Source organism: Schistocerca gregaria, chromosome 6, assembly GCF_023897955.1.
Source record: "Schistocerca gregaria isolate iqSchGreg1 chromosome 6, iqSchGreg1.2, whole genome shotgun sequence".
Taxonomy (NCBI): Eukaryota; Metazoa; Arthropoda; class Insecta; order Orthoptera; family Acrididae; genus Schistocerca; species Schistocerca gregaria.
The window spans coordinates 34,013,955-34,041,899 of NC_064925.1; the positions used below are offsets into that span (position 1 = coordinate 34,013,955).

The following is a 27,945-nucleotide window of genomic DNA, read 5'->3' on the forward strand; positions in this document are numbered from 1 at the left end:
CATCAAAACATTATCCTTGACACAAAACAGTTCATTAATTTACCTTTGTCATTGTGTATATCCCACTCAGTTTACATGTAACTTACAGGTATAAAAAGAAAAGAAAGAAAAAAAAAGTGATTCAACACATGTGCTACAGAAGAATGCTTAAGATTAGATGGGTAGATCACATAACTAATAAGGAGACATTCAATCAAATTGAGTATGTGGCACAACGTGATTAGAGGTAGGACGCATTCTGAGACATCAAAGGATTATCATTTTAGTATTGGAGGATTGCGTTGGGGGTGGGGGGTAAAAAATCATAGAGGGAGACCAAGAGATGAATACAGTGAGCAGGTTCAGAAGGATGCAGGTTGCAAAAGTTAATCGGAGATGAAAAGCTTGCACAGGATAGAGTAGCATGGAAAGCTGCATCAAACCAGTCTTCAGACTGAAGACAACAACAACAACAGCAATCAATAATAATAATAATAATAATAATAATAATAATAATAATAACAGTCATGACTCCTTTTAGTGAAAATGACAAATTCTAGGTGCTGTGTCTTGTCATTGGTAGTTGTTCTTGCAGTATAAATTTAGATTGTTTATTTGACATTGACCACATACAGTAGAATAGGCTTCTCCAGTCATAGCAAGTTTCAGTTGTGATCCAAGTATTAAAATTAATGTTTGCATTATGTGTACAAATTGAGTATCTTATATGTATATATAATCTTAAACACACTATGTGATCAAAAGTATCTGGACACCTGGCTGAAAATGACTTACAAGTTCATGATGCCCTCCATCAGTAATGCTGGAATTCAGTATGGTGTTGGTCCACCCTTAGCCCTGATGACAGCTTCTGCTCTCGCAGGCATACGTTGTCAGATGCTGGAAGGTTTCTTGGGGACTGGCTGCCCATTCTTCATGGAGTGCTGCACTGAGGAGAGGTATTGATGTCAGTTGTTAAGGCCTGGCATGAAATCTGCATTCCAAACAACCCCAAAGGTGTTCTATAGGATTCAGATCAGGACTCTGTGCAGGTCAACACATTATAGCGATGTTCTTGTTGTGTTATGAATAGGTGCTCGATCATGTTGAAAGATGCAGTCACCATCCCCGAATTACTCTTCAACAGTGGGAAGCAAGAACTTGCTTAAAACACCAGTATAGGCCTGTGCTGTGATAGTGCTACACAAAACAACAAGGGGTGCAAGCCTCCTCCGTGAGAAACACGACCACACCGTAACACCACCTCCTCCGAATTTTACTGTTAGCACTACACACGCTGGCAGATGATGTTCACCAGGCATTCGCCATACCCGCACCCTGCCATCGGATCGCCACATTGTGTATCGTGATTTGTCACTCCACACAATGTTTTTCCACTGTTCAATCATCAAATGTTTAGCCTTGTTACACCAAACAAGGTGTCGTTTGGCATTTACCGGCATGATGTACGGCTTATGAGCAGACGCTCAACCATGGAATTCAAATTTTCTCACCTCCCACCGAACTGTCATTGTACTCGAAGTGGATACTGATGCAGTTTGGAAGTCCTGTGTGATTGTCTGGATAGATGTCTGCCTATTACAGATTACAACCCTCTTCAACTGTCGGTGGTTTCTGTCAGTCAACAGACGAGGTCAACATGTATGCTTTTGTGCTGTACGTTTCCCTTCATGTTTCCACTTCACTATCACATCAGAAACTGTGGACCTAGGGAAGTTTAGGAGTGTGGAAATATCATGTACAGATGTATGACACAAGTGACACCCAATCACCTGACCACGTTCGAAGTCCGTGAGTTCCGCGGAGTGCCCCATTCTGCTCACTCATGATGTCTAATGACTACTGAGGTGATTGCTATGGGGTACTTGGCAATAGGTGGGAGCACAATGCACCTAATATGAAAAAGTATGGTTTTGGGAGTGTCCGGATACTTTTGACCACATAGTGTATTAATACCAATATTATCCATACTGCAGAACTCTTTCATATTGTAACTTTGATTTTTTGTTAGGCTGTCATAGAACTTTAATTTTAATTTTTTAAATGGCAAGGGAATGACAATGAAAGTGCAACAGGGAATGACAATATTAATGTGCTAATAGTAAACTGCAGGAGCGTCTATAGAAAGGTCCCAGAACTGCTCTCATTAATAAACGGTCACAACGCCCATATAGTACTAGGGACAGAAAGTTGGCTGAAACCAGACGTAAACAGTATTGAAATCCTAAACTCAGATTGGAATGTATACTGCAGAGATAGGCTGGACAGTGAAGGGGGAGGTGTGTTCATAGCGATAAGAAGTGCAATAGTATCGAAGGAAATTGACGGAGATCCGAATTGAGAAATGATTTGGGTGAAGGTCATGGTTAAAGCAGGCTCAGACATGGTAATTGGATGTCACTATAGGCCTCCGGGCTCAGCAGCTGTTGTGACTGAGCACCTGAAGAATAATTTGGAAAATATTTCGAGTAGATTTCCCCACCATGTTATAGTTCTGGGTGGAGATTTTAATTTGCTGGATATAGACTGGAAGACTCAAACGTTCATAACGGGTGGCAGGGAAAAAGAATCCAGTGAAATTTTTTGAAGTTCTTTATCTGAAAACTACCTTGAGCAGTTAAACAGAGAACTTACTCGTGGCGATAACATATTAGACCTTCTGGTGACAAACAGACCCGAACTATTTGAATCAGTTAATGCAGAACAGGGAATCAGCGATCATAAAGTGGTTATTGCATCGATTATTTCAGCCGTAAATAGAAATATTAAAAAAGGTAGGAAGATTTTTCTGTTTAGCAAAAGTGACAAAAAGCAGATTTCAGAGTACTTGGTGGCTCAACACAAAAGTTTTGTCTCAAGTACAGACAGTGTTGAGGATCAGTGGACAAAGTTCAAAACCATCGTAGAATATGCGTTAGATGAGTATGTGCCAAGCAAGATCGTAAGAGATGGAAAAGAGCCACCGTGATACAACAACCGAGTTAGAAAACTGCTGTGGAAGCAAAGGGTACTTCACAGCAAACATAAACATAGCCAAAGCCTTGCAGACAAACAAAAATTACGCGGAGCTAAATGTAGTGTGAGGAGGGCTATGCGAGAGGCATTCAATAAATTTGAAAGTAAAGTTCTATGTACTGACTTGGCAGAAAATCCTAAGAAATTTTGGTCCTATGTCAAAGTGGTAGGTGGATCAACACAAAATGTCCAGACACTCTGTGACCAAAATGGTACTGAAACAGAGGACGACAGGCTAAAGGCCGAAATACTAAATGTCTTCTTCCAAAGCTGTTTCACAGAGGAAGACTGCACTGTAGTTCCTTCTCTAGATTGTTGCACAGATGACAAAATGGTAGATATCGAAATAGATGACAGAGGGATAGAGAAAGAATTAAAATCGCTCAAAAGAGGAAAGTCCGCTGGACCTGATGGGATACCAGTTCGATTTTACACAGAGTACGCGAAGAAACTTGCCCCCCTTCTTGCAGCGGTGTAGCATAGGTCTCTAGAAGAGCGAAGCATTCCAAAGGATTGGAAAAGGGCACAGGTCATCCCCGTTTTCAAGAAGGGACGTCGAACAGATGTGCAGAACTATAGACCTATATCTCTAACGTCGATCAGTTGTAGAATTTTGGAACACATATTATGTTCGAGTATAATGACTTTTCTGGAGACTAGAAATCTACTCTGTAGGAGTCAGCTTGGGTTTCGAAAGAGACAATCATGTGAAACCCAGCTCTCGCTATTCGTCCACGAGACTCAGAGGGCCATAGACACGGGTTCACAGGTAGATGCCGTGTTTCTTGACTTCCGCAAGGCGTTTGACACAGTTCCCCACAGTCGTTTAATGAACAAAGTAAGAGCATACGGACTATCAGACCAATTGTGTGATTGGATTGAGGAGTTCCTAGATAACAGAACGCAGCATGTCATTCTCAATGGAGAGAAGTCTTCCGGAGTAAGACTGATTTCAGGTGTGCCGCAGGGGAGTGTCATGGGACCGTTGCTATTCACAATATACATAAATGACCTGGTGGATGACATCAGAAGTTCACTGAGACTTTTTGCAGATGATGCTGTGGTGTATCGAGAGGTTGCAACAATGAAAAATTGTACTGAAATGCAGGAGGATCTGCAGCGAATTGACGCATGGTGCACGGAATGGCAATTGAATCTCAATGTAGACAAGTGTAATGTGCTGCGAATACATAGAAAGATAGATCCCTTATCATTTAGCTACAAAATAGCAGGTCAGCAACTGGAAGCAGTTAATTCCATAAATTATCTGGGAGTACGCATTCGGAGTGATTTAAAATGGAATGATCATATAAAGTTGATCGTCGGTAAAGCAGATGCCAGACTGAGATTCATTGGAAGAATCCTAAGGAAATGCAATCCGAAAACAAAGGAAGTAGGTTACAGTACGCTTGTTCGCCCACTGCTTGAATACTGCTCAACAGTGTGGGATCTGTACCAGATAGGGTTGATAGAAGAGATAGAGAAGATCCAACGGAGAGCAGCACGCTTCGTTACAGGATCATTTAGTAATTGCGAAAGCGTTACGGAGATGATAGATAAACTCCAGTGGAAGACTCTGCAGGAGAGACGCTCAGTAGCTCGGTACGGACTGCTGTTAAAGTTTCGAGAACATACCTTCACCTAAGAGTCAAGAACTATATTGCTCCCTCCTACATATATCTCGCGAAGAGACCATGAGGATAAATTCAGAGAGATTAGAGCCCACACAGAAGCATACCGACAATCCTTCTTTCCACGAACAATACGAGACTGGAATAGAAGGGAGAACCGATAGAGGTACTAAGGGTACCCTCCGCCACACACCGTCAGGTGGCTTGCGGAGTATGGATGTAGATGTAGATGTATTTGTAGATTGAGTAGCAAGAGGCATCTTGTTAAAAATTTTGAGGGCATTCACTTTATGGGAGTTTCATGTTATTTCAAGCCTGAGCCTTGGGATTTCAATGTCTGCCTTAATTCTAGTGTCGTGCTCATGAATTGTTTCCCTGATAACACATTCCTTAATGTTATTCTCCCCCCATTGAACCATGGACCTTGCCGTTGGTGGGGAGGCTTGCGTGCCTCAGCGATACAGATAGCCGTACTGTAGGTGCAACCACAACGGAGGGGTATCTGTTGAGAGGCCAGACAAACGTGTGGTTCCTGAAGAGGGGCAGCAGCCTTTTCAGTAGTTGCAAGGGCAACAGTCTGGATGATTGAATGATCTGGCCTTGTAACAATAACCAAAACGGCCTTGCTGTGTTGGTACTGCGAACGGCTGAAAGCAAGGGGAAACTACGGCCGTCATTTTTCTCGAGGGCATGCAGCTTTACTGTATGATTAAATGATGATGGCGTCCTCTTGGGTACAATAGTCCCCCATTCGGATCTCCGGGCGGGGACTACTCAAGAGGATGACGTTATCAGGAGAAAGAAAACTGGCATTCTACGGATCGGAGCGTGGAATGTCAGATCCCTTAACCAGGCAGGTAAGTTAGAAAATTTAAAAAGGGAAATGGATAGGTTAAAGTTAGATATAGTGGGAATTAGTGAAGTTCGGTGGCAGGATGAACAAGACTTTAGTCAGGGTTATAAATACAAAATCAAATAGGGGTAATGCGGGAGTAGGTTTTATAAGGAATAGGAAAATAGGAATGCGGGTAAGCTACTACAAACAGCATAGTGAACGCATTATTGTGGCCAAGATAGATACGAAGCCCACACCTACTACAGTAGTACAAGTTTATATGCCAACTAGCTCAGCAGAAAACGAAGAAATAGAAGAAATGTATGATGAAATTAAAGAAATTATTCAGATAGTGAAGGGAAACGAAAATTTAATAGTCATGGGTGAGAAGGATGTTTGTCTTATATCCTCCTTTCAAGACACTGTCCATTCCATTCAACTGCTCTTCCAAGTCCTTTGCTGTCTCTGACAGAATTACAATGTCATCGGTGAACCTCAAAGTTTTTATTTCTTCTCGATGGACTTCAATACCTACTCCAAAATTTTCTTTTGTTTCCTTTACTGCTTGTTCAATATACAGATTGAATAACATCAGGGATAGGCTACAACCCTGTCTCACTCCTTTCCTAACCGCTGCTTCCCTTTCATGCCCCTCGACTCTTATGACTGCCATCTGGTTTCTGTACAAATTGTAAATAGCCTTTCACTCCCTGTATTTTACCCCTGCCACCTTCAGAATTTGAAAGAGAGTATTCCAGTCAACATTGTCAAAAGCTTTCTCTAAGTCTACAAATGCTAGACACGTAGGTTTGCCTTTCCTTAATCTTGCTTCTAAGATAAGTCGTAAGGTCAGTATTGCCTCACGTGTTCCAACATTTCTACAGAATCCAAACTGATCCTCCCCGAGGTCTGCATCTACCAGTTTTTCCATTCGTCTGTAAAGAATTCGCATTAGTATTTTGCAGCTATGACTTATTAAACTGATAGTTCGGTAATTTTCACATCTGTCAGCACCTGCTTTCTTTGGGATTGGAATTATTATATTTATATTTATTATATATTTATATTTATTATATATATTTAATCTACAGGTCATAACCAATCGATTGTGGTCAGAGTCCACATCTGCCCCTGGAAATGTCCTACAATTTAAAACCTGATTCCTAAATCTCTGTCTTACCATTATACAATCTATCTGATACCTTTTAGTATCTCCAGGATTCTTCCATGTATATAACCAAAAATGTATATGTTATACAGAGATAATAATTCCACATAAGATAGTACACTCATGAAATCTTTTTGAGACTTAGTTGATATGCTCTTCCCAATTGAGTTTGGCATGAATATGTTTTCCTAAGAGCTTGACACATTTATTATCCACATCCTTAGACAATCTTATTATAAACTTTTGGGTTTTGTCTGGATTACAAACAAGTTTATTGGCTGCAAACCAAATTATTGCAGAGTCAAGAGTGTCTCGCACAGTATTATCAAGAATTGGGAAGCCATGATGTGAAGTAAGTAAAGTTGTATCATCAGCATACCAGATAACTGACTGTGATACACAGTGAGGCAGGTGATTGACAGCCGCAGTGAAAAAGAAGTGGCCAATGACAGAGCCTTGTAGAACATGTGTATCAATTTCTACTAAGAGGGAAGTGTCTATTTGTAATTGAGACAGATTTCAAATAGGGCGAAATTACTGCTGTTGTAGATTTTTGTACACCATAAACTCTAATTTTGTTATTTATATGTTAAAAGGAATGCAGTCAACTGCTTTATTTGATCACATCATACAAGTGACACTGTATTTTTATTTTTAAAAGCTGTTAAAGTCTGATCAACAATTTCCAGAACAGCGCAGTGGTATTTTTACCCGGCTGAAATCCACACCGATGGTTGCAAAGATGAACACGCTTTTCAAAATAATTTCTTAATTGAATGAACATGAGTGAGTCAAATATGTTGGAAAATATTGGCCCTATTGAAGCTGCCAGTTAGTTCTGTGGGGAGTTGTTTATCAGCTGTTTTGAATATAGTGATAAATTTGAGGTTTTGAGTCAATCTGGAAAAACTCTATACTCTAAACAGTTATTAAAAATAACATGCAGTGGCTTACTTATCAAGTGAACCATTCATTTAACAACATAATTAGACATCCAATAAGATTCCACATTTTTGGAATTAGGTAATGTGGAAAAGTTTTACACACCTTCTCGGCCGTAGTTTTATGCCAATGAAACAAAGGCCCGTTCAAAAAGATTTCGGGCTTGCAGCCGGTTGACGACCAACTGCAAGCCCGAAATCTGATGGGAAAACAGTTGATTCGCTGGGAAAATTTTAAATTTTACAAACAAAGGCCCTTCAGACAGCATGGGACCAATCATATCCCATGCAAATGTTCTGTGACCTTAATTTTGCCTCTGATTATGTGGCTGATGTGACAAAGCAGTCATTCAGTTCTCCTGGATCAAGATGAGTTTGAGTTTTCTGGCTGGAAGAATTATCTCGTCTGATAACTTCCCATATTGCCTTACACTTATTTGGAGCACCTTCTGTATACCTTTCACATTTTTGTTGTTGTATGAGCCTAGTTTTGTAATACTTTCTACTTCTAAGGTAAGCACCATAATCCAGATCCCTCTGTTCAGTCCACCAGTTATTCCCACTTTTATATTATATATTTAATCCTGTATGAGCATGTTTTCTCTAATTTCTGACATTTCTCTTGTATATCAGTCAATTTTTGTATTTTTACATTTATTTGAGGAGATAATTTTTCTAATGGGAACATGAAAGCCGTAAGTCTCTATATTTAATTTAAAAAGTCAGAAAAATCATATTCAGCTCCAATCTTTTTTTGACACTGATAAACAGAATCCCAGTTTTTTCCATTAACTTGTCAATAAATAATGCATTGTGGTCCTCTCTTTGTCTTCTTATCTGTGCCACACTAGATTCATTTGACTATGTTGGTTGCTTATGGTAAAGTGTTAAAAACACTGGAGTATGATCTGAAATTACTCCATCAGCCAGGCTCGCTACATATTCCTCTCTTTGTAACTTAACAATAATATTTTCTAGAAATGCATCATTACAAGTAGGACACTTGTTTGTGTAATCTAAGTTTAAAGATCTTAAAATATTAAAAAATGCTCTGGAGTCTTGTTGCTTTGAATCTCCCATTTCAATACTAAAATCTCCACAGGCAATAAACTTGGTTTTAAACTTAAAAAGTCTCATAACCACTAATACAAAATGTTCAAAAAATACATTTATTTCTCCATTTGGTGACCAATACAGGCTGGTGATCATTATATTTACTTCAGTTGGTCTTATACAACTAAACTCAGCATTTTCATCTGATCAATATGGCACAATGTTTAATTTTGTAGGGGATTCACAAGATAGCATGTACTGATAATGCTCAGACACTGCTTGAAGTAAACATGTATCTCGCTTCATATGCTAAAAACACATTTTTTCATCTCAAGAATTCTTAAAATACTTCTTGGAAAAACAACATCGTAGCAAAGACTCGTGAACAATGTTTCTAAAATTATTTCCTCATTCCTTCATGTCTTTTTCTGCCCATATTTTTGGTACCAAGTCACTGAAGCTGTCTCAGACTAATGTCAATGAGAGACTGGTGTCCTCTAAACCAATATTTACATTATTGCCATCTGTACCTTATAATAGTCAATAAGGAGTGCAGCTAAATGATTCTTCGTTGGCATTTTTTCACCTTTACATTGCTCTTCCAGCCCTAAAATATTTGCTCTTTGGTTAAAACTATCACTGAGAGGCTGAAGAGATGTTAGAAGCAGCTAGAATTTTAATGTGTAAATCCACATGTGTTTATTTCATATATTCCTGTTTTGTCTTTAATTCACATGAAATGAAAATAAAGGACAAAAATTTAAAATTTAAAGATTTTTTTGATATTTCTGAGATTGTACTTGAGGGAGCTGAAAGTGCAAGGTTGGCTAGTACTTACTTCCAGGAGATGAAATCCCAGTTATGCCAATACACAGGTATAAAAGTACAAAAAGCTATCCTAGCTTTCAGAACTCTTAATGCCTTCATGTGGTAGGAAAGAGAGGTGTGTTGGGGGAGATTAGAGATTGATCAATCTCCCAGACCCTGGGATGAGTAGGACATATTTACAAAGACAAATGGAGTACCTGCAGTCATGAATAAGGCGTAGAAGTGTGGCGTTTTTCATCTACTGTAAGTGGTTGCATACCTTTATATTTTTTGGTTTTTTGGTTAGTTGTGTGTGTTTGTGTGTAGCCTGTTTTGACTGTACACAACTTGTCATTTTTGTTTTGTGGTAATGTGTTTCTTTATAGTTCCTATAGTATGTTAGATTAACAGCAAGTTATATCTTTCCAGGATGAAGGAAAAAAGAAACCAAGTGATAAGAAAGGAACGCATTCAAAGACATCTTCCCGGGAACACAAGATTCGAGAGAGCAAAGAGCCTTCTATGAAGAAATCATCCTCACAAAATGTTGAATCAAAACATTTGAAAACAACTGGAAATAAGAGATCAGAAGGTCACACAGTGGAGAGGTAAGTTGAAACTTATCACTGACCAGTAAGTGGGAAACGTTAACACATCCAGACCAGAATATCTAGTATCAGAATAGTTGATCATTCGAACATCTGGAACTGAGGAACATATGTACAGAATAAAAATCCACTTCAGTCACTAGCAATTTTCTAAATATTTTTCCATTACTGGTTTCGAAGCTTAAAGTGTCACCTTCAGGTGCCAACAACTGCAAACAGTAGGAGGGGCCACCTAATGTACAAGTACTGTGTGCTTGAGGTACTAAAAAATGAAAGCTACAGCTGCGGAAAGTGGTGTGCTCACATACGAGTAATTATGAAGACGCAGATGTGTGGTGGTTAGGCCAGTGAGTCATTAGGGGTAACACCCATATCAAACGAACACATGGAAAAAAATAGCTCTGAGCACTATGGGACTTAACATCTATGGTCATCAGTCCCCTAGAACTTAGAACTACTTAAACTTAACTAACCTAAGGACATCACACAACACCCAGCCATCAAGAGGCAGAGAAAATCCCTGACCCCGCCTGGAATCGAACCCGGGAACCCGGGCGTGGGAAGCGAGAACGCTACCGCACGACCACGAGATGCGGGCAAAGCACATGGAACTGGAACAAAAATGCAAGCTTTGGGGAGGATTCTGGACAGAAAGGAACTCAATAATACTGTAAATAAATAAGTAACAAAACTGACACATAGGTCCAGCAACTACAGCACCCACTTGGACAGCATGACATAGAAGTGATTAGTGCACATGGCCCAGAAGCCAGCTGACCACAATGGTGAAAGCAACTGATGTAGGAGCCAGTGAGGTAGGGGACCACAGTAAATAGCTGCAAAAGAGCAGGAAATGAGGGTTGACTGGTCTGCCTGCTTATGTAAGTGTGGTTCACAAGATCAATATGTACTAGAGTAATAAAATAACATGCAGATCTGGGGAACTGGTAAAAATGCCTAAAAGTGAGTGTGACAGACTAAGGAGACATAAGATAAAAATTCAATTAAAACAAAGTTTACAGATGATATATAAAAATATATCTAAAGATTGAGTAGTAAAACAATGAGAAGTGAGGTGTGGTAGGAGAATGATGCAAATTGCTTGGATTGGTACCTATATATAAACTCATCCTTGCAGGCCAAAAACATCTTATTGTAAAAAGCGTAGTTAGGCTTAAAATGATAAACACAACACGAATAACACTGTACATGTATAAGACAGACCTTCATACCCACAGAATACCAAGCATAATAACAAAAAGTTATGAGTAAAAGGGCTATACACTAGGGCTGGGGAAAGTGAGTAAAGAAAATAAGACTCAACTAAAGACTGGGCCCATCCCAAAACCTCTCTCCAGAGTCCGTCTCTCTCCTCACCCCTACCACTCCTCACACTCCTACCTTCTGCATGCCTCGTAATGTCCATAAACCCAACCACCCAGGATGCCCCATTGTGGCTGGTTACTCTGCGACCACTGAGAGAATCTCTGCTCTCATCACCCAGGACCTACCCTTCATATAAAAGACACCAACCATTTCCTGCACCAACTCTCCACAGTTCTTGTCCCTTTACCACATGGTGTTCTGCTTGTCACTATTGATGCCACCTCACTTTACACCAGCATCCCTAATGCCGATGGTCTTACTGCTATTGAAGACCACCTTCCCCAGTGCCCGACGGGAAACAAACCAAGAACCTCCTTCCTTGTCGTCATGACCAACTATATCCACACCCACAACTACATCTCCTTGGAAGGCATTACCTACAGTGAAATCCAGGGTACAGCTATAACCACATGAATGGCACCACCTATACCAACCTGTTCATGGGTTGTCTAAAGGAATCCTTCCAAAACACCCAGAATCCTAAACCCCTCCCCTGATATAGATTCATTGGTGATATATTCATAATCTGGATTGAGGATTAGGGTACTTATCCACATTCCTACAGAACCTCAAAAGCTTCTCCCTTATTTGCTTCACCTGGCCCTACTGAACCCAACATGCTACATTCCTAGATGTTGACCTCCACCTGAAAGATGGCTACATCATTACCTCTGTCCATATCAAACATACCAACCACCAGCAATACCTCAACTTCAACAGTTGCTACCCATTCCATACCAAGAAGTCCCTTTCATACAGGCCAGTGTGGTTTTTGTATCTGCAGTAACGGGTGGTCCCTCTCTAAATTTACCGAAGTCTCACTGAGGCCTTTACCAACAGTAATTACCCTCCCAACCTGGTACAAAAGCAAATCTCCCATGCCTTACCTTTTCAGTCACCCTCCACCTCCAAAAGTCCCTCAGTCCAGCCACAGAAGAGCATTCCCCTTATAACGCTGTACCACCCAGTATTGAAGCATCTGAATTACATTCTCCACCAGGGTTTCGACTACCTCTCATCCTGTCCTGAAGTGAGAAATGTCCTCTGCCCACTATCGTTCTCAGCCCCCCCCCCCCCCCCCTCCTGCACCCCATCCCCTACTGTGGTATTCCGCTGCTCACCGAAGCTGCACAATATCCTTGCCCATCCCTACTCAACCCCTGCTCCCAACACCTTGCCTCATGGATCACATCCCTGTAATAGACCTATATGCAAGACCTGTCCCATACATCCTCCCACCGCCAACTACTCCAGTCCGAACACAAACTTACCTACCCCATTGAAGGCAGGGCTACCTGTGAAACCAGTTATGTAATTTACAAGCTCAGTTGCAAACATTGCACTGCATTCTACATGGGCATTACAACCAACATGCTGTCTGTCCACATATATAGTGACCGACCAAACTGTGGCCAAAAAACAACTGGACCACCCTGTTGCTGAGTACACCACTCAAAACGACTTTCTTCATTTCAGTGGTTGCTTCACAGCCTGTGCCATCTAGATCTTCCCAACAACACGAGTTTTTCAGAATTGTGCAGAAGGGCACTCTTCTTGTCCCCATGACCCTCCTGGCCCCAAGCTTCGTTAGTCATTGTCCTGGTCTGTCTAGTCCTTCCCTGTCTCCACTCCAGCACAACACAACCCTCTATTCCATCAATGCACCCAGTCTTTTTCTTCTCTCTTTTTCTGCTGTCCTGCTCTCTCCCCCGCCGTCAACGTAGCCTCCTGCCGACTGCACCTAGGTGTCCTACCCTCTCTCCCTGCATGGTCCCCAAAGACTGGGTGCATTGATGCAATAGAGGGATGGAATAGAAGGGAGAACCAATGAGAGGTACTCAGGGTACCCTCCACCACACACCGTCAGGTGGCTTGCAGAGTATGGATGTAGATGTAGAACACTTTACCCCTACACTTACCCTGCTGTCCCCCCTCCCCTTCCCCTGCCCCAGGCTTGTACTTATCCCCACTCAGCTCCCTCTCCCATCATACGCTGTTGCTGCTGCTGTCTTCTGGCTTCAGCTGACGGATACTGTGGTCATGTGTGTGTGACTTGCGTTTGTGCACATGTGCCTTTGTGTGTGTTTTTTGTCTGTTTATGACAAACTCTTGTTGGGTGAAATTTTTTTTGTGGCAGTCTTTTTGTTGTGCCTATCTTCAATGCAGCATCTCCACTACATGGTGAGTAGCAACTATTCTTTTCATAATATCATTAACAATTAAGATACAAATATGTAAATTTTCACTAAAATATATTGAGGTTCCAAATTTCTATAGTAATGCTGACTTAAATCCCAAAACTTTATTATTTTATGCAAAATAAATAAATTAATTAATTATTAATAAATACTGGAGACTAATAATGTGAGAACTGTTTAAATCGTAATCACATAGATTCATCATTTTATAGCATCCTCATAAAGTATTCTCTTGCATAGATTAACTCCTACCTGTGGTTTCCATTGTTAAATATTGTTTCTAATGTAGTTATACAATGATGGGTATAAGTTCAGATTTGAACACTAATGAGAGTTTACATAAAAATTACAGTTTATTAAGATCTTTATCAAGGATATTTATTGTATACTAAAAACTAAAACTCATCTCAAACAGGCCATGAAGGCCCAGCAGTACTGACCAGCCACTGTGTCACCCTCAGCTGATAGGCATCATTTGATGTGGATATGGAAGGGCATGTGGTCAGCACACCACTCTCCCTGTCATATGTCAATTTCCAAGACCAATTCTCAATCAAGTAGCTCCACAGTTTTGCCTTACAAGGGCTGAGTGCACACTGCTTGCTAACAACTCTCAACAGACTGGATGGTGACCCATCTAAGTGCTAGCCCAACCTGACAGTGCTTAACTTTGGTGATCTGGTGGGAACCGGTGTTACCATTGCGGCAAGGGCATTGGCACTATTGTATACTACAATACATGAATCTCAGTCTGTTGTGTTACACCGTTAAATGAACTCTGTGTATAAAAAGGACAAAAGTGTGTTGATTGGTACCACTTTCTGGTTAACAAATGAAGGAACTGATACTTAACATAATGAGCTGCCTTATCTCTAAAGTATTACACTATTGTGAACCATATTCCATATTCACATGAGAGTTGTGAAATCTCAATCAATGCAAACTGCAATATTGCAGTGTAACAAAACACAGTCTCACTAGGCCAAACTTGTGCCACTACTGGATCCCAAAATGTGCCAGCAGACATTTCTCCTCCTTTGTGAGGCATAACATGAGCTTTTCACAAACAAACAGCATTAAAATGCAATGTCTCAGTGGGAAGACTATTGTGCACTCTTTCTTTGTACACACAATGTTGATGGCATTACTCTTATTTACTTTGTGTGATAGTGCTGAAATACTAATTGCATGCATATTCTAGCATGTTGTGCATATCGATTTGACTTTTGTTGCAAGATTCTTTATGGTGCTGCAAATTTAATGGCCAATGGTGCATTACAAATTCTTGTGCTAAATGGACTAATTCCTTGCTAGATTATGAATAATGTAGCTAGTCTAGCACAGTGTGGATACTGAAAAAGAAATAACAGAAACAGTAACTGAAGGTTTAATAGAATTCATTGTGCACGTCGTGAGTTTTCCTTGGCAATATTTTTTACACAGTTAATCAAATAGTCTTCTTCACAGTGCTAGGGAATACTGATATGGCATTTGTATACACGGAGCAGTTTAGATAACTTTATGTACTTTGATTCTCATTTCTGAGATACAGTGTGTAACTACTGAAATTTGTACAGTTCAGGTTAGAATTATAAATGATCTGTAATGGGTTCAGTGTCATTCACTTTATTTGTAAACAGAATCAGTTATTCAATCTAAAGTGGGTTTTGTACTGTTTTGAAATTTCCTGGCAGATTAAAATCGTGTGCTGGACCAGGACCCAAACATGGAATGTTGCCTTTTGCAAACAGTACCCTTATCGGCTGAGCTGTCAAGGCATGATTGGCCTTCATAGCTTCAATTTATCCACAACCTCTCTCCGTCCTTTGAAGCTATCGACAGACAGTTTCAAAATTACACACCCAAAGGCTAGTACAGAACTGATCAGATCACTGAAAAGTAATAATTCATTCTGCTGGCTAGGATAATGATCCTAGCAGAATGTTAAAATCTTGTGCTGACTTGATAAAATTACCCATAAACTATCTTTTGAACCAAAGAATAATCCAGAGCATATTTCTGACAGGCTGTAATCTACTGTAGTATAAATTACTTTGTGGTTGATGGATTACCGTGGTGGGGAGTGGCGTTGCCATTGTGTGTAGTTGATGGAGTACCATGGTGGGGAGGGGTGTTGCCATTGTGCGTGATTGGTATGTTACCGTAGTGGGGAGTGGTGTTGCCATTGTGCTGCTTATTGTATCTGGTATTGTGGAAATAACCGACATGGAAGGTCAGGTAGCCATTAACACATTTATTCTCAGTCTCATGAACATGAAGTAATTTTATAACAACAGAAACATGGTACAAGTTCTATGGAGAATCGTAGAAATGAATTACACAACATAAGGTTTCTTCTTGACTTGACTTAACTGAAAAAAAAGCTTCTGAAAAGTAACTTTTAAATTTCATTCCAGAACATGGCAATATTAGTTCCTTCAGAATATGGAGTGCAGTACTGGTGAGCTAGCAACAAATTTTTTCGAAATCTAATGCAATGTTATATTCTGCTAGGCAAGCAGTGGAATATTTCTAAGTCTTAAATAAAGTTTCTGTAACTTGAACAAAATATGGAACAGTCACCAATTGTCACTCTCTAGAGAGCCAATCAGAATGCCGTTGTGGATCAATGCAGTGAGGTGATTACCGGAGCTGCGAAGTCCCAAGTTATGTCACATGTGATCCTCAGTCGTAGGCTGTAATGATACTGCTTTTGAGGGCCTTTGTGCTGAACTAAACGGGCCACTGTATAGAGCTACACGTTTTTAGTTGGCTGCCCTGACAGCTTTGGTGGTAGAAGATAGCTCCGCACATGATTGTCGCGTCAACAAATGTCTCAGATGGCCTGCAGCTGCCACCCTTTGTCGGCTTTGCTGCGAGGCTTTGCTCCTCAGTGCGGCACAGCTGGTAGCTGTCACATCGTGGCATTGACCCTTCCCCTCCCCTCCCCCTTTCCCCAGGACAAAGATGGATAGATGGTGGCACATCTTGGAATTTTCTGTGAAGTTTGCGTCCAGTGGACTTTCCTCTGTTGAGTGATTCCAGTTGCTTTTCTATTCCTTGGACACTTATTTCGATGTCAGCCTTTTTTTCCTTTGTGCGAGGATTTAGAGAAGGAACCGTAGTGCTGTCTTCCTCTGTGAAACAGCTTTGGAAAAAGGTGTTTAGTATTTCAGCTTTATGCATGTCATCCTCTGCTTCACTGCCATCATAATCCTGGAGTGTCTGGATATGCTGTTTCGATCCACTTAATGATTTAACGTAAGACCAGAACTTCCTAGGATTTTCTGTCAAGTCGGTAGATAGAATTTTACTTTAGAATTCACTGAACGCTTCATGCATAGCCATCCTTACGCTAACTTTGACATCGTTTAGCTTCTGTTTGTCTGAGATGTTTTGGCTGCGTTTAAACTTGCAGTGAAGCTCTCTTTGCTTTTGCAGTAGTTTCCTAACTTTGTTGTTGAACCACGGTGGGTTTTTCCTGTCCCTCACAGTTTTACTCGTTACGTACCTGTCTAAAATGCATTTTATGATTGCCTTGAACTTTTTCTATAAACACTCAACATTGTCAGTGTCGGAACAGAAATTTTCGTTTTGATCTGTTAGGTAGTCTGAAATCTGCCTTCTATTACTCTTGCTAAACAGATAAACCTTCCTCCCTTTTTTTATATTCCTATTAACTTCCATATTCAGGGATGCTGCATGAGCCTTATGATTACTGATTCCCTGTTCTGCACTTACAGAGTTGAAAAGTTTGGGCCTGTTTGTTATCAGTAGGTCCAAGATGTTATCTCCATGAGTCGGTTCTCTGTTTAATTGCTCGAGGCAATTTTCGGATAGTGCACTCAGCATAATGTCACTCGATGCTCTGTCCCTACCACCCGTCATAAACATCTGAGTGTCCCAGTCTATATCTGGTTAACTGAAATCTCCACCTAAGACTATAACATGCTGAGAAAATTTATGTGAAATGTATTCCAGATTTTCTCTCAGTTGTTCTGCCACTAACGCTGCTGAGTCGGGAGGTCCGTAAAAGGAGCCAATTATTAACCTATCTCGGTTGTTGAGTGTAACCTCCACCCATAATAATTCACAGGAACTATTCACTTCTACTTCACTACAGGATAAACTACTACTAACAGTGACAAACACGCCACCACTGATTGCATGCAATCTATCCTTTCTAAACACCGTCTGTGCCTTTGTAAAAATTTTGGCTGAATATATCTCTGGCTTCAGCCAGCTTTCAGTATCTATAACAATTTCAGTTTCGGTGCTTTCTATCAGCGCTTGAAGTTCCGGTACTTTACCAATGCCGCTTCAACAGTTTACAATTACAATACTGATTGCTGCTTGGTCCCCGCATGTCCTGACTTTGCCCTGCAGCCTTTGAGGCTGTTGCTTTTTCTGTACTTGCCCGAGGCCATATAACCTGAAAAACCACCCAGTCCATGCCATACAACCCCTGCTACCCGTGTAGCCACTTTCTGCATGTAGTGGACTCCTGACCTATCCAGCGGAACTCAAAACCCCACCACCCTATGGCGCAAGTCGAGGAATCTGCAGCCCATATGGTCGCAGAACTGTCTCAGCCTCTAATTCAGACCCTTCACTCGGCTCTGCACCATAGGTCCGCAGTCAGTCCTGTCGACGATGCTGCAGATGGTGAGCTCTGCTTTCATGCCGCTAGCAAGACTGGCAGTCTTCACCAAATCAGATAGCCGCCGGAAGCCAGAGAGGATTTCCTCCGATCCAAAGCGACACACATCATTGGTGCCGACATGACTGACGACCTGCAGATGGGTGCACCCTGTACCCTTCATGGCATCCGGAAGGACCCTTTCCACATCTGGAATGACTCCCCCCGGGTATGCACATGGAGTGCACATTGGTTTTCTTCCCCTCTCTTGCTGCCATATCCCTAAGGGGCCCCGTTATGCGCCTGATGTTGGAGCTCCCAACTACCAGTAACCCCCCTCTGCGACCACCTGGATCTTGCAGACTGAGGGGCAACCTCTGGAACAGGACAAGTAGCCATGTCCGACCGAAGATCAATATCAGCTGGAGACAGAGCCTGAAACTGGTTCTTCAGACAAACTGGAGAGGCCTTCCGTTCAGCCCTTCAGAATGTCTTTCGCTCCCTGCCACACCTCAAGATGACCTCCCACTCTACCACAGGTGAGGGATCAGCCTCAATGTGAGCAGTATCCCGGGCAGCCACAGTTGTAGTCCGATCGGGTGATGCGTGGGATGAGCTGGCCGTCCCCGACAAACCCCCATCCGGACCCCCACGGTGGTGCCCATTGGCAACAGCCTGAAGCTGTGTGACCAAAGCCAACACTGCCTGAAGCTGGGAGCGAAGGGAGTTTGTAACAGAGACCTGTGTCAGATTGTCTAGTGGTGAAACCAGACTACAGTGGGGATGTACTCAGTTAATATGTTTTCTGCATTGGGTGCTGTTTATGAATTATACTATCACTGTTGCTCGGCCTAGAAGGTGGGTGACTTTTGCTGACAACCAGTGGGGGGTCTCCTCATGAAAAAGTAAGTGCCCATACTGGGTCTTTGAGAGAGAATCTGTGACACCTGTCATATCTGATGTGTGTTTCCTGTACCTGGGGATCAAGGATTGAGAGCTCTTTGCAGTGAGGGTGGCCGTATAGTTTTTCTATTGGGGAGACGGTTCCCAACCTGGGGTATGCTACAATATGAGGCTAAGAACAGAGCTTCTGCCTCTTCTAGAGGGCGATGCTGACATAGCTTTGCCATTAGTGTTTTAAAAGTATGGACAGATCTTTCCACTAACTTGTTGGAAGCCTGGTGGATTAGGGTAATAGTATTGGTTTGAGGCATCTTATTTACTTTGACAAGTTGTACACTTGGCAGCCATAAGCATGATACTTCATCAGTAGATGTGATGTCTTGTGAGTGGCTTTGTGAACACGGTACCATATCCCAGTGTCTTCCATGTAGTATATCTGGGAGCTGCTGATAAAGTGTAGTGGAAATGGGGACCCTGGTGCGACCATTATTGCTGTGGATGAGTGTGATGCCTCGTATCACACACAGCTTGTGGCATTGTGTCCAGAATGCTTGTAGAGCTGGGTTGTAAGGCCTTCTTATTCACTGGGTAGCCGCTACTGATGTACCTGATGAGGTCTTACAATGCCGGGTCCAAAGCTGTGTGATGTCAGATGAGTCATGGGTTCAGTGGGAAGTTGTCCACAGCTTCTTCAGCAACTGCATCTGTCTAGAAGTACACCTCCAGGTGAGCCTCAAACTCAGGGTCCTAACCTACAGGCAGCCAAATAGCAAATTGACCTCGGTGTGTTGTCTTGTGGATCAGAACTGGATATCATATGTATAACCAGAGAGGAACAGGCTCCACCTTTGTAGGCCCCTTGACATTTTGGTTGGTTTGGCTGCTGGTCTTGGGTAAGGGTAGCAGTGGTTTATGGTCTCCAAGGAGAATGAATAACGATCCATCCTCATGGTCAGGGAAATTTATTATTTAAAAAATGATGCCAAAGGCCTCATTTCCTATTTGGCTGTAGTTGCGCTGAGCTGAATTTTGTATCTTTGATGCAGATACATGGGTCCATTGATCCCATTAATTACATGGGAGAGAACTGTGCCCACACTATACTTGGAGATGTCACTTGCCAGTATAGGCAATGTTTGGGTTATATGCCGTGATACCGGTTGGTTGTAACAGTGCCTGTTTCAAGTCTCGGAATGCCTTGTCACATTCAGATCACTATTTCCATGCGATGTTTTTCTGAAGCAACTGATGGAGGGGTTCAGAGAGCTCTGTTGCCTGTGAAATAAGCCAATGGTAATAGTTCAATTGCCCCTGTACCAACCGAAGTTGTGACCTATCCATGGGTACTGGCAAGTTTTTGATGGTATCCATGTAACAGGGGTATGGGTGGGTTCCTGAGGCACTGAATATGTGTTAAAGACACTCAAATTGTCACACGAAAAATTCACCTTTGTCTATGTTACACTGGAGATCCAATTGAGAAAACACTGAAAAGAGTTGTTCAAGATTCTTCATGAGGTCTGTGACATACATGCCTGTAATGAAGATGTTGTCCATGTAATTCACCATTCTCAGAATGCCCTTGATTAAATTCTCCAGGTATCTTTAGAATATGGCTGGAGCACTAGATATTCCCAATAGTTGGTGATTGTACTGATACGGTCCAAGTGGAATGTTGATGATTAGTGCTGAGCATGATTATTTATGCAAGGTTAATTGTAAATATGCGTCTTTCAGGTCTACCTTATAAAACAAGCGGCTCAAAGTGGACTTGGTCCTGACTTCTGCTAACCTGGGAATCAGATATGAGTTGACCACTGAGTGTGAATTTTCTATTCTTTTGAAGTCCCCTCAGATATGAAGTGTTATGTTGGGTTTTTCCATTATCACAGTTGGTGTTGCCCATCTACTGTTAGTAATAGGGAGGAGGACACTTTGTCCTGGAGTCATCATAACTCACTGTGTAGTTTCTCCCTAAGTGCGAATGGCATGTTATGTGCTATGAAAAATTTAGGTGTTGCCGTTGATAGTAGGTTAATATGTGTCTTGAAGCTTGAGACCCTGAAGACTATAGTGAAAATACAGTTGGAAATTTCAGGTCTGTAATGTCCACAGTTTGTTCAGTTGCCTGCACGGTCTCTGAAGAGTACTGAATTCCCACTCCTAATGTATTAAAGAGATCCAAAACAAGACATTGGAAGCATCTTGGGAGGTGACCACAAATTCCATACTGTGAGTGTGGTGGCACCACACTGAACTCGTGTGTAGAAAAATCCTCACACAGTTTTGGGGTCATTACTAAAACTGCAAAGTGGGGTGTTCTTCTTCTTCCACCCTGTGTGAGCTTTAGCCTCATCAACAAGTTTCCTCCATTCTGCCCTCTCCTTCACAGTACTCTCCCAGCCTTGGACTATGAGAGATTTTATACCTTCTTCTACAGCATCTATCCACCTTATTCATGACCTTCTGTTCTGGCTTCTTTCAATTGGCCTCCATTCAAAAATCTTTTTAGTTGTTCTTCAAGTAGCCTTCCTTTGGACATATTCAAGCCAGGCTGTTTTTCTACTTTTTATAATTCTTATGATGTCAGCTCCTTGTATGAGGGGGTCCAGCTCAGTACTCATCCCAGATCTCCAGAAACCATTATTATCTTGAACTGCCTCGTAGATCTTACGTAGCACTCTGCATTCAAATATCCTGAGCTGCTGCTCATCAACACTTCTTAGCATCCATGTTTCACCTCTGTAGGTTACAACTGCCCTGATCATGACCTTATATAGTGGCAGCTTCAGCTGCCTATTTAATAACCTAGAGACCAACAATTTCTGAAATGTGTGGAAGCATCTATTACCACTTAGGTTGCACAGTTTTATTTCAGTCGGAAATGGAATTTGTGCTGTTAATATTGGAGGCCAAATAGTCAAAGTTCTGTACATGTTCAAGATTGAAACCATCTGCTGGTAGTCTATCCAAGTTCTTATTTTCCTTCCTCGTGACATTCATGTACTTAGTCTTTGTTTCATTTATAGAAAGGGCTCTAGGTTGTGTGGCTTTTTGCAGCTTGCATATAGTCCTCTCTAGTGATACCCTTCTTCTACTAATAATTGCTACATCATCAGCATATGTGCATATCTGATTCAACTTTGTGCCTATGTAACCATATATCTGAAGCTTCTGCATGGCTGCTTCTAGAGTCAGATTGAAAAGCATTGTAAAGAGTGTGTCCCCTTGTCTGACTCCTTTACTAATGCTAAACCAGTTGCTCAGTTCTCCATCCACTCACACTGCATCCTTAGAACCAGCCAATGTTGCTTGAATAAGTGAGACATACTTTGAAGTGTACCAAGCAGCAGAAAATCATTTAACATTTGTGCTCTATGGAGACTATCAAATGCGTGCTTGAAACCTGCGTAAAGGTTATGAAGCTCAAATGGCATGCCTCTGCCTTATGACCTGTTTTGCTAGAAGAGGCAAAATTAACTGTATGAAAACAACTCTGCTGATGTTGGTGGCTGAGAAAGCACTGTGCACCTGAAGATAATTGTTGAGGGCAGTTGGTCGTCTGTGCACCTTTGTCAATTTTCCATTCTTGCAGCCTAACATGTAGGACTGAGTGGGCGGGTGGCAAACAGTAATGCCGAATCTTGGAGGGAGGCTGACGATTGCAGAGATTGTTCAAATGTCCTTATAATCACTGAACATGCAAGCAGGGTGGGATGTTTTAACTTCAACAGGTCACATCTCAAGGCTTCATTGGGTGATTGCACCTACACCATGTCCTGAACTAGTGTGGAGGTGTATGATTGATTTCATTGTGGGTTGGAGCACTGGAATCAGCATTCCCAAGACAGTCCCTGGAGCCTTACAACACAATTGCAATATGATTTTGAGGTTTGTTTATTATAGCTGAGGAACTTGTGGCGTGGCTGACGGGTGTACCTGAGAGTCAGAATACTCGATCAAATTGGACTTATGGATGGCATAATGGAGTGAATTTGGTTTGGCCTCTGGGTAAAGTTGCTGTATAAACTGATAAATGGCAGTTCCTGCAGTCGCCAGCAAGAACACAAGTTGCAGCATATAACGTCTTCTGTCATGAACCAGGAAGTGTTCCATGTATGTGATGTAGTACGACCGAGGTCCCAGCTTGCAGTCAAGGCTTTGGAAGGGGGCCAATGTTGCTCTGATATTTCACACCAGTGAATCATATTGGGCCTAACGCAAAGTACAGCTTGCTGCAAAAGCACGAAATATTTCTGTCACACACAGTCACCAATTACCACTCTTTAGGAAGCCATCGAGATTGCCTTTGCAAATCGACAAGAAGAGGTGAGTACTGGAGCTGGGAAGTCCCATATGATGTCACCGTTGATCCACAGTTGTAGTCTGTGACCGTTCTGCCTGCTAGGGGTGCTCTGCCAAACTAAATAGGCTACTGCATAGAACTACAGCTTTTTGGTTGGCTGCTCTCACAGCTTCAACAAAAGAATATAGTCCTACACATTAGCATTTTCTAGGATGCGTACTTCAACAAATGTCCCAGATGGCCTGGAGCTGCCACCCTCTGTTGGCTTTGCTGCAAAGCTTGTCCTGCTAGCTGTCACGGTGTGCCCTCAGCTGCACAAAGTGTGCCGGCTCCTGAAGTGTTATCAGTGTGGTGAAGGTGTTTGCAAAATGACAAAGCCTACTGATTCCTACAAAACAGACAGCACAGTGAGCATGTGGCACTCAAGAAAGAACTAAGATTGGCTGGCAGACCCCCACCCACCATTTAATTGCTGAAATTTCTGTCACAAAGTTACTTCAATCAGAGTATAGCACCCATTTGAAAAATTGCTGATAAGGGGACCACCTGTAATTGTAGACCCATATCATTCCTTCTAGTCTTTTCAAATGTTTGAGAAAGTGGGCTGTGATAAAATATTGACTTGTTTAACTGAGAATAACATGTTAACTTCATTTCAGTTTAATTTTCATACAGGACTCTCCATACGGAAAGCGTACAAGATCTTACAAATGAAGTGCTAGCAGAACTAAACAAGAAAAAATACCTTGTTGGTATATTTTCTGACCTTGACAAAGTGCTCAGTTGTGTGGATTACGAAATATTTATGTAACAAACTGATGTGTTACAGCATTAATGCCATCCCTCTTGCATGGATGGAATCTTGCGCCCATATCAGAAAGAAAAAAGTTACATCAACAGACTGTATGTTGCACCGGAAAATAGCTTCAGAATGGGGGAACATAATCTGTCAAATGCTACAGGGATCGATTCTAGGCTCACTTTTATTTTTAACCTACATAAATAATCCTCAAAAGTTGTGCTGTTGAGTAATCAAGGTGGGTCAATACATACCAAGTGGTCCAAGAAAAAAATAATTGGTAGCTTGATCATCCCAGGAAAATTTTATATTTGCTGGGTGAATTCCCCAATGTTTAGTAGTCACAAAAATATTAAAAAATATTTTTATTGTTTATTATTTTGAAGTGGCAGCCATATGTGTTTTTTTCCGTATTTACAAGCATCTACATTTTTTACAATTATTCAGTAGTGGATTGGCCTAAGCCTTTCAGATAAAATGCATTTAGTTCAACACACTCTGGGCTACAAATTAACATCATTATCACTCAGCTGAATGTATTCTTTAATATGTATTTAATAGTTCAAAGTTATCAGCCACAAATTAAAAAAAAAAAACTCAATTTTTGAACAGTAGTTTTCCAAAGAAAGACTAATTTCTCAGCTTTAATATTTTTTCTACTGTTACACTGCATAGTATAGTTAATTTTTATAGGGTATCAATAGTTACATTAAAAAAAATACACCTATTTTAACAAATGGATTTTTTAAAAGAATCCGGTTTTTGGCCTGCAATATCTTTGTTGGAGGACCAGATAAAAATCTGAAAATTTCACAGTTAATATACCTTTATGATATGAAACGTCAGTATAAATTTCAACTTTGTAATTCAATTGGAAGTTATGGAAAACAATTACAAACAGGTTAAAAAAAAGTTTTTTTTAACATCTGTGATATCTAGGTTTATGGTATAAAATATATCTGTTATTGTATATAATTTAATCATATCTATGATTACTTACTTTTTCTATTAAAAATAAGCCTACTAAATTACATTATATTGTTCTCTTGTTATTTGTTTTTAGTATATCGCTCATTGAACATTTGAGAAATTTGTTCACTCAGTTTGGGTGTTTGATTATAAGTTTGCCCAGTCACAGTTGTAAAATCCATGGGAGACAGCTTCCTTAGTACATTTTTAAGTGGCATTCAAACTTGATCCTTCATAATTTTTTTTTAAAAGATGTCCTTGGTTCTGGAGGGTGATAAAATATAACATGTACATCTTGGTTTTGACAGTCAATATTATCAACTTCGCCAGTCCACCACTGTTCATTGTAAACACAAGAAACGATGACTTTATTTTGAAGAATCAGTTGTAGAAGTTTTCCACACTGATGAAGTTCACTGTCAGTGGAATTTGATGTGATCTTACAGTTCAGTTAATTGTGTGAACGGGGTACAAAACAATGAAAAGATCGAGTGCCTTTAATCTTGTGACAAGTGTTGTACCTATCCTTCAAGACATTCTCATAGAGTTCTTATATTTCCTAATAATGTGCAAAAACATAGGTAACTCCTTTGATATGTTTTTTACAGAATTCAAACATTTCTTTAGGTGTTATGATATGATTGTCATCGGTCCGCTGCTGACTTGCTTTTGTGACAGCTCGCCTTGCTTTACCCCCGACACCATCACAAGCATTCTTCCCATGGCATGAAGTGAAAAAGTGCCATTGTACACCAAACCCAAAATCTTCTTTATGAAAGGAGATGTTAATTTTTTTTGTTTCTATATTGACTTGCTGTCCCATCCAAAAAGTAAATCAGTTTTTTAATGTGAGGGTGCTGCTGTTTAATGTAGTTTGTTAATTTTAGTTGAAAAATGTGCACTGCTGTAGTGTTGTGTTCAAGGTAGTCACTTATGACACAAAAGCTGTGGCTCATTAGTTTATCTTCATTTTTATAATTGAATACAAATGAATGCACTGTGGCCTGTTTGTTTAACCTAATGGTGCCATTGCACTTCATCTTGAACAACAAAGGAATAATTTTCCAAAAAGCTAGATAGAACTAAGCATTCATCAGTTGCCAAGGTTTGCTTTTTGTCTTCCAAAAATTTACGTTGCGCTTTTTCAATAAAATGATGCATTTTCAGATTTTCAAGGTTAGCCACCAACACTTCAAAAAGCTCTTCTTGTGATTTTATTGCTGTCACCATTTCAGTTCTGTCTTGTGTCACTCATTGTTTGTATTTTATATTGTCAGGCATCAAACCATCATCTTCAGATTCTTCAAACATGTCAAGTAAGGCTTGTTTGCCTGGACAATATTGACATTTTCCCTTGATCATACAATTGTAACTGTCAATATGGCATACCATATCTTCCAAAAGGTCTTTATAGTCAACTCTAAGATTGGCCCTGTCTATCACCAACTTTACGTTCTGATGACACAAACAAACGAAAACATTATGGGTGCCAGGTGCCCCTTCAGCAATCTCGGTCTCAACGTGCAAAACTTTGATCTTCCAATTTTAATGTCAGGATTTTTTTTTAAAAGGGGAATATGAATGGCCTATACACTAATGTTAAATTTGCTAACTCTGTGACACATTTTCTCAAGAACTACTTCATGCAACATTATGAAACTTTTGTGCGTTACTTATGCATGCTTTGAATACTTACTCCTCTAGTTTGATTGAAATATATATTAAATAAGTTAAAATAGATATTTTTCTCTGTTATACATTTTTTATTACAATTTTCTATACGTTTTTGTGCAATTTGCGGGAAATGTCCAAGTTATCTCTAACATTCTAGAGATATAGTACAATAAGGGTATTACAAATTAACTGTAAAAAAATGAAGAGTCTATCTTTTACAGTCACTAAGAAAATGGGTCATTTGTCTTAGAAAAATTTATTTGTCAGAAATTGCAATGGAAATTAATTTTAAATATAACTCACTTTTAAATAGAATCAATAGCACCAGCACTGTAGTCTTTATCTTCATCTACATTGGCAGAATGCATCTTCTTCCCCCTGTTCAAGGATCTTTCCTCCTTGGACTGTTTTTGGACTAGCAGCTCAGCATTCTTGACTCGCTGCTTGTCCAGTTCCTCTAGTATGCCCTGCATATTCCAACCAGTCTTCACTCCCAATCCCCCTAAAATTTTTAGTCTACCAGCATTACCATCATTAAATGTGATAACAGTATGAAAAACACCAAGCTTCAATGTATGGTACCCCACAAATACATTTTGGGTACTCTTGTCCACACTGCATTGTTGAATGACTTATTCACATTTTATGTTTTCCCTGTTAGACATTTCTTCAATAGATCTGGATTTGCCAAATCTCTATAAACTGTCTTTATAGCCCACATGATAGCCTCAGGTAAATAATTCTTGTGGGTAAACTTATCTAAAGTTCCAGCTGCTTCAGTTTTTTAATATTTACACCACTCACCTGAGCAAAGGTTGTGGATTGGATTGTCATCCATTGATATTTTATGGAAAAAGGTTGCCTACACAGCCTTTTTCATACCATGTAGGTTATTTTGGTTGCTTCTTATGGCTTGCACATAGTACTCCGATAGCTGATTGATGGTTTTGTGTAGTAGACAACCCCGAATAATCTTGCCATCAGACAGCAGCATCTTCGACAACTCCTTTTTC

At 40.6% G+C, this 27,945-nt stretch overlaps 1 protein-coding gene across 2 annotated transcripts in view; it reads left to right on the forward strand.

The window, feature by feature from the left end:
* The window catches only part of LOC126278416 (TRAF3-interacting protein 1), a 272,794-nt gene that overhangs the window by 103,244 nt on the left and 141,605 nt on the right, over window positions 1-27,945 (forward strand). For both annotated transcript variants that reach the window (XM_049978524.1, XM_049978525.1), the window contains one exon: window positions 9,880-10,058. In XM_049978524.1, coding sequence (XP_049834481.1) covers window positions 9,880-10,058 — 179 coding nt within the window. The remainder of the gene's footprint in view (window positions 1-9,879; window positions 10,059-27,945) is intronic.